This window comes from Corapipo altera, unplaced genomic scaffold (genome assembly GCF_003945725.1).
Source record: "Corapipo altera isolate COAL_440 unplaced genomic scaffold, ASM394572v1 61553, whole genome shotgun sequence".
NCBI lineage: Eukaryota > Metazoa > Chordata > Aves > Passeriformes > Pipridae > Corapipo > Corapipo altera.
The window spans coordinates 5,879,717-5,888,096 of NW_020884918.1; the positions used below are offsets into that span (position 1 = coordinate 5,879,717).

The 8,380-nt window shown below is 38.4% G+C and overlaps 1 protein-coding gene across 3 annotated transcripts in view; it reads right to left on the minus strand.

Annotated features, from left to right (window-relative positions):
* Window positions 1–1,425: 1,425 nt before the first annotated feature.
* SMAD2 (SMAD family member 2) overlaps window positions 1,426–8,380 on the minus strand; it is a 49,584-nt gene continuing 42,629 nt past the window's right edge. For all 3 annotated transcript variants that reach the window (XM_027656060.1, XM_027656058.1, XM_027656059.1), the window contains 3 exons: window positions 7,261–7,398; window positions 6,953–7,097; window positions 1,426–3,386 (listed from right to left, as the gene is read on the minus strand). In XM_027656060.1, the coding sequence (XP_027511861.1) occupies window positions 3,263–3,386; window positions 6,953–7,097; window positions 7,261–7,398 (407 nt within the window). In that variant the 3' untranslated portion in view covers window positions 1,426–3,262. The remainder of the gene's footprint in view (window positions 3,387–6,952; window positions 7,098–7,260; window positions 7,399–8,380) is intronic.

Consider the following 8,380-nt stretch of genomic DNA (forward strand, 5'->3'; position numbering starts at 1 on the left):
TGCAAAATGCTAAAGTAACAGCAGAGGATTCCTGTTGCAGAGTGCTCACCACCTAGGCAGGAAACATGCACAAAAGGAAGGGGGAAATGGGTACAGATGATCACACTCTACTACCAAGTACCACAGTTTAAAGCTGAAAGAGTCCAGGCATTCAAAATTGTTCTCGAAGCCTCAGTCCTTAAACAACTTCTAAATGAAATCAGGTTTTTCTTTGGTGGAGGAAGGGCTCTGAAAAGTCATCTCTGTGCCTCCGAGCTGCCAAAAGGTAATTAAAAAATAATTTTTAGGCTTGGATGTTTGCATCAACTACCTGATTTCTCATTACTTGGCTTTGGCAATACTATGAAAATCAAGCTCAGGCAGGGCTAGTGATGAGAGAGATCTGAACTCAGGCTCACGGAATCCCAGTCTAAACTTAAGGCAACAGTTACATACAGAGTTTTTCCAGCTACAGGTAAGTAGCTGGTTACCCATACTTTAAACATCTCCGTTTGAGTACTCTCTGCTTGCTACGTGTTTTATTTTGCAAAACAGCCTCACTGAAAAACAATTCACTTTGGACATCCGTACTTTGACTGGCAAAAGAGGAGAGGGATGAAGCCACATTCCTTATGTACCACAGGCATTCTGCATTACGATGTTTGAGTGGGCACTGGTCAGGTTTTGAAGAAGAGCAGAACAGCAGTGGATTAAGAAACAGGAGTAGGTTAAAGTTACTTAAGAACTGCCAAAGTCATTTAAATGAAATACTGGCAAGCAAACACTTTTAAGCACAGGTAAGTTCCCTTGTGCCACTAAGCTGTGACTGAATCAGCAATGGCAGGACAGAATATTTCAGTGGTACAAACAAGTCAAAACCAGTGACTTCTACACAGACTGAGATGGTCTTGCACACAGGCAGACCCCCAGGTAACGTCTGCAGGGTCCTTGTACAGTCCTTGGGAAGTGCACACTGAAAGAAAAGGTACAGTCGAGGTTACTACAATGTTCAAGGCAAAGCAAGTAATTCCACCACAACTGAAAGAGCACATTCAGAAATCCACAGCAAGGAGACCACAGAATTAGGTCACCCAACTGATTCAAGCTGCAACCTGCTCATAAATACGAGTCTGACCCAGACAAGCCTCTCTTATCTAACTGTTTCACAGGTGAAAGCAAACATCTGAGTTAGTAGGATGCAATTTGCTTGTGGTAGGAAAAAGCAACTGCTTTAATAAACAGGAGTAGAAGTCTGTAACGATAGAGCACCCACAAATCCAGAACCTCCACAACAGCTGTATGAAAAGTCTTATTAACACCTAAACTCTAACCTTCTCAGCCACAACTTGGAGGACACTTGTACCATTTGTTTGGGTCGGTCGGGATGATTCCTAACCTTCAACAAAAAATACAGACGGCAATTAATAAAAAGAAACCACTCAGCCATCATGAGAATTAAAACTTTTATTAGTGTATTCACATATTAGGCAAATGCAACACTCATGAAGCTTATTTCTTAGGTTCACAAGTTCTACCAATACATTAGTCTACTGGTAAAACTAGCACAAACTCGTAACTGCTTTGCCAATTTTTGAAAGGTGTCTGGCCCACTTTTTCAAGGCTTGATTTTTGGTATTGCTTCTATGTCGTTATGGCATAAAAATATCCATCACTATCATCAATTTATTCAAGTGATTAAAAGCTGTAACACTGGCCACATTTTTGTTCTCAAAGCTAAGTTATCACTAGCTGCACTTACAAAGTACAGTACTAGTGTAATGGATGAAACAATGGGAAAAAACAGACAAAGGCAATCCTGCTACTGCCACGATAACAAAAGAATGACAGACAGCTAGATCACAAGATTGTTAGTAAGATGTGTATTTTTCAAGTTCATAATAACCCTTCTATACAGTTTCCCATCCCATCCCCAGCCCAGACTTATTTGTAGAATATATTTCAGAATATTTTTTAATATGGTGCTGCTGTAGTGTCCAAAGGTTCACAATAACATGCACTGTCATGAAGAACCTAGAAAGTCCTCCTTCGCTGGTCATACCTCAGCAACCACTATCCTAGAGGTTTTGCAGAAGCAACTACTTTTAATAACAAGGCCCATTATGACATAATGAATGTGTGTGATCTGGTGTGTAAGTAAGCTACACAAAGCTACTCAGATCAGAAATTTAAATTCTGTTACTGAAATATGTTAAGAAGCTGCATCTATTTAAAAACCTAAATAAAAGAGTCTAGTTTACCCTGGGAAATGATTTTTCAAAGGTATTTGGCTCTAGAAACTAAACCCCATTATTTTTAGTGACATCTGTTCAATGAAAACATACAGATGTAAGGGGTAAGCCAATAACCTTGTGTACTTAATCCAGTATCAAATGCTATGGTAAGTTCTCACTCCATGAGAAAAAACCCCACTGATTTCAATGATTTAAGGTACTAAGAGTCCCAAATTACAACACTGCCAGCAATAGTGCTAGCACTAGATGCATCAACTCAGGTGGGTAGGGAAAAGTAGACTCTCAGTGTAATGGATACTTGGAATTTACAATATGAATTCATTTTAGGCCCCATTAAGTATATAAAGTGTCTTAAGATTTCACAGAGGAATCTCAAGACATTTCTTTCCCTTCCAATGGAGGGATTTTCTTTTTCTTTAAGAAGGCAGCAAAAAGTTAAGCTTTTCTACAAGGAAAGTCTGCTTTTTATGTTTAGGACTACTCAAAAAACCTGCTTATATAAAAAAATATAAAAGAATAAGGGAGTAGAGTCTTGGAATCTTATGAGATATTTGCCCCAATCAAAAAACCAAACGACTATTTATGGGAATAAAATGTAGAACAGCACAATACTGTGATATTTGAGATCATGATACATTATCTATACATATACTTAGCTATTCATGTTATTGATAAACCATTAGGACACTCAATTATATACCCAATAAAAACACCATTAAAGAATCTTTAAAATTGTCGCTTCTTTCTGAAGAAGGCTTTTCTATACACTAAATTTTCATCTAGTATCAGAGTATAGGAAACAGAATCCACAAGGTGCTTTAACTGATGAGACCTCAAGTGCTGTTTTTCTTTTTTTTCTTTCCTTTTTTTTTTTTAACCTTTTTTTTTTTTTTTTTCCATTTTTTAAAAACCTTTTTTGGATAGTAAACAGTTCATGGGGACCACACACAAATACTACGACAGAGGAGCTGTTATATTAAGTCTGTTGTTTGGACTCGATGTTTAGCCCACTGGTGAAGAAGGAGAAAGATTTAGGACATGCTGGAGCAGCGAACTGAAGGGGAGCCCATCTGAGTCAGTACTTTGTCCAGCCACTGTAGAGGTCCATTCAGATGAAGTTCAATCCAGCAAGGAGTGCTTGTTACCGTTTGGCGCCTAGAAAACAAAGAAATAGGGAAGTGGGAAGTCAGAAAGCAGCTGTGGCTGCCATAAAATTCTTCACTGTGTGATCGAGTATGTTTCCACACATATCTGCTACACAGAAAGATAACAACCTGCAACCATTACCAAAACTGTTACTAAACTTTTTTTCAGTCTTTGAAGAAAAAAAACAAACCACAACAAACCTCCAAAATTCCAAAACACTTCCACATCTGTAAGACACATCAATAATTATATGCTTGTCCTAATACATCAAGAACACTCCACTCTGGAGAATAACAGCAGTATTTGCTTCCAGGGCCACACCAAGAGCCTTACTTGTAAAAAGAAATTCAGACAGAATTGTCCAGCTGATGCAGTGTTCACATCACAGATACCTGTGTGCAGCTGTATCTCAACCTTCAGAGAGTCTGCATGCATAAATGGGTTTGAATTCTATAGACAACTACTGAGAAATATGGAATAGAAACCCTTGGTTCTGCACTGTCAGCGTGGCCAAAGACCACAAGGCTGTGGTGATCATAAGGTCTGGCTTTTTTGGAGCAAATGGCACAATAAATGTACAAGGGAACTGGGAGATGTTGTCAGAAACATGACATCAAAACACGGTGTGTGGTTATCCTGTGCTAACTGATGGTATCTCAAAGGAACACCAAACCTTATCTCTGATTTCCTGTGATCTTACACTTCTACATGTGTTTTGTACTGTAACATTCTCACACAAACAATTTAAGTAAAAAATTACATTTCCCTTGTCTTCTGCACTAACTTGCCTATAATTTTCCACATAGAAGCCCTTAATAAGACACCATGTAGCAAGACTCAGTGAAGCTGAAGGACTGACAACCATAAAAACTTCATTCACTCTCCCATATATCCTTGTTTCAGAGACCTGTTATTCAAAAATATTCCTTCTCATCTCCAAAGTAAAGAAATCAGAACTGGACATAGTCTGCCTGAAAAATCCTGTTATTTCACTGTACCCACTCCAGGCATGGGAGTTTTCCCTAACTAGACTGGCAAGACTACTGTTGCTAAGCCAGTTTTTCCTAGTAATTCCAGCTATCCCAAGATTCAAAGGCAGCAGATTAGTCAGACACAAACCCAGCCCCTTCAGTTTTACTGTCGGCACTGCAGCCCTTTGCTTTAAGGAAAGCTGTTTATATAAACAGAGGAACTGAAAAGGCAGAAAGATTAAACCAGGGAGAAGATCAATTTCAGAAGTTTCACATTTTCTAGGAGAAGACAGCAGCTGAGGACTGTGCTCTCTCAGCACTCAACAAAACAGTTATCTTAGCCCCAAACGCCTATGTGCCAGAACAAAGTGATACAACAGAAAAACAATCTAAACCACAGGAAATATAATTCCATTTAGTCTTGAATCCTCTCCCAAAGAAGGAAGTTCATTATTCCACTGCTGTCAACTCCCCTATGATGTGTTTCACAACACACTTCCTCAAAATTTTATAACTGGTTCTGTCCAACAGCCCTGGCTTTGCATTACACTGGCAAAAACTGATAAAATAGGGACAGTCTCTGAGCAACCATCTCAAAGCTAAAAACTCAGCCTCTCCTACCCACGTATTTCCAGTTCATTTATCAATAATTATACCTCTACTGAACTTTCTTCAGAAGATGATGTTAGACCTGGACAGTTCCTGTGCTACTGTGAACATCTGAACTTCTACCATCCTCAATTCAAACCAACATTTAACAAGCCAAAAGCTGTAAGCTATTTTGCCTACCAAGCTTATAAAATGTATCAGCTTGCCATACCTGCACGTTTATGCACATATGCCTAAAGTGGAAGTAATGCTTTGGCTCTGCCCAAGCCTGTTCTATGAGAAATGTTTTTTCATACAATAATGAAACACGGAAGTTTTAACAAGAATGATGGGTTTTTACAGTGCTTGCTGGTCCGTTTTGACAAGTCAGACTACATTCATTTAAATTCAAGGTTGTGTTTGCTGGAGCCACCTCTTCTTGCTTTAATCCCAACTCAGCATAATTTACAAGTTTTGTGCATCAATAATTTATTAGCATCATCTTAAACAGAGATGCAAAGAAACTAGTTCAGCATTATGTTAGTAATCAGTTTCTGTGCTATTCTGGCAGTGTTTCCAGTGCAGCTTTTTCAATCCTATGGTGTATGAACAGTTTATAGGCTAATAACCAACATTCTCCCTCCTTTGAAACAACTTGACCAAAAGTTCTAACCCAGCACTTACACTCCATTCACTTCAAGCTGCCTCCATGTAATGTGACTGATTAAGCCTTTCTTCTGCTCAGATTAGAATGCTGCATTTAATTATGCCTAAGTGTATACATACTCCTTCAGAGCCAAACCCAATAGCTCTTTAAACACGAGCCAGATTTTTTCTTGTGCACCTCTTCCTAACACAGAGGTACCAATTTATTCCATTACTCAAATTTCTCATTTCATCTAATTAGACTATTACAAAATTGGCTTCATTTAGCTGAGAAGCCTCCCCCCCACACTGACACTAATGTATACATGTACGTACTTCAAGAGCAGATAAAGCAATCAAACCCCCCAGATTCAGTGGAAACTGAATATATATTATTCATATATATATTTCTGAATATATATATATTCAGAAACTGAATATGCCATTATTCAACTTCAGAAAGGTTATAGATTAAAAAAAAAAATCATTATGTATTGCATTAGGGTATTGATATGTCAGACTTCATTCTTTCAGTGGACAATAGAGAGGTTTAAGGGATTTGTTTAAAACCACATCTCTAGCTCTCCAAAATAATGAAATCTTTGAAACTGTTCTGTTAGAAGTCAATTACTTTTCTTCCTGAATTCCCATACTACATTAAAAACAGGCACTGTCCTCAACTACAGCTCTCAGTTTGTGCTAATAGAGAATACAATTGGAATCTATTCAAAAGCATCTAAAACGCTATTTTTTCCACTCAAAGGACTGTTTTTAGAAGTTTTACTACACAAACACAGTCGTCTTACTCCCGCAAAGTTTTTTCCACTACAAGTTCCAAAATATTTGCCACCCCTTAAGTGCGTGCTCTCCAGTAATTTCATTCTGCAGGAGGCACTCCCAGTGACTCCAAGTCTTCCTGTTGGGTACCATCAAACCCCATCCCGCACCACAACCTAAGGAACTCCCACTACACCCAGAACAGACTGATTGTATGTTCAAATGTCAAGATGACTGTATGTCTGTCAATCAGCAAATAATCCCACAGCACAAGCCGTGAAACTTCTAGGTCTTGTCAGGGATTTCACCACAACATGCAAGCCAGCAGGACTGAGCAAGGGAACAGAACTTTGACGACATTCCTTGCTCAACAATTGGCTTCAGTGCAGCACTAAAATCAGTTTATGGACTTCATAACTTAGCAGTTCCATAGATGAGGAGGAGAAAAAGGAAAATATGAGTTCAATCTGCAGACAGCATACCCACAATAGCACTGAGAAGCCTCTATATATGGCTTTCAAGCCAGACAGAAATACTTTGTTAGTGAAAGAACAAAAATGATTAACTCTAAAAGCAAAGAGGTTTTTCTCTTACCTGTACTCAGCCCCCCATCCTTTAACAAAGCTCATTCTTATGGTACACATTCTAGTAAGCTGATAAACTGCTTCAAAGCCCTGATTCACAGACTGAGCCAGAAGAGCAGCGAATTCTTGGTTATTAAAGATTTTTAGATTGCATCCTATAAAGAAAAAAAAAGTCAAAAAAAGGTGCAGTCAGTGAACACTTGTGTTTGCTACACAGAAGCCCAAAACTATGCAGAAATTATGAAAAGGAAAGCAAATGTCATCCAGCGAATACCTTCACTGGGTATTTTCCCACGAGACCTTTGTGAGGCTACTAACCTGGTGGAATTTTGCACACAGTTGCAGGATGCCAGCCATATCTTTGATTACAGTTGGGGCTCTGAACAAAAATCGCACTATCACTTAGGCACTCAGCAAAAACTTCTCCACCAATGTAATAGAGACGCACTCCCCTCCCTGTAGCAAAAGTCACAGGTACTCTAGTTATGATATGACCCAAGCAGATTAGGAAACAAGGGAGTATTTTTTTTCAGAGAAGGCCAAGTTTTTTTCCTCACAACAGAAACAGAAATCAATTATCCACAGGACCTCACTGCTGTGCTGACAGCTGTAGCAGGAGCAGAACACAATTAACTTGCATTTTTCTCCCACGAACGCACAATATTTGGAGGAGAAGAAGAATAAATTTGGTCAAAAGCGGGACAGAATTTTCTACCCCGACGATGGCTTGTAACCAAATCCAAGCTCAGAAGCAGTGTTCATTAAAACAGAATTAAAACTTGTGCTAATATTAAAGCACTGTATGTGAAGCAGGACAGGCCACTGTGGCAAAAAAGGAAAACACAAGTATACCACTTCAACACTCTCTGCTTACATGCACCCACACCATTTCACAACCCACTGCATATCCCTGTGTTGCTTTATCAAAAACAACAGGACTTCATTTAGCCCTATTACAAAAAAATAACCATAAGAAATCATATTGTCTGCTTTTAAATTCTTATTTTGTTCTCTTTCTGAGACTGGAAAACAGATCTGTATAAGTTATTTGTAGCAGAAGGTAAATAATGTGCAATTGATCTCCCAAAGAAAACTATTTATAATTAACAGATCCTTTAAAAGCCATGGTTACCATTCCCCTTTTTTCTTTAAAACAATTCTTCTACAAAATGTGAGCTGCTCCATTAAAGAGTGAGATCTCATTACATTTTTGGTTTTCCTTGTCATTGATCATTTTGACCAGTCATCAGCACAGGCACAGTCTAGGTTTCTGCACATCTAAAATCTTATTAGACAAGCATTTGGATTTGGCATTTGGACTTGGCACATGGGGAGTCAAAAGGTTCTACTAAAGAGGTTGAAATTTCACTGAAAGTAAAAAACACAAAAGATTTTGTGAATGTTGCTAATAAAAGAATCCATGAAAAAAAAAAAAAAA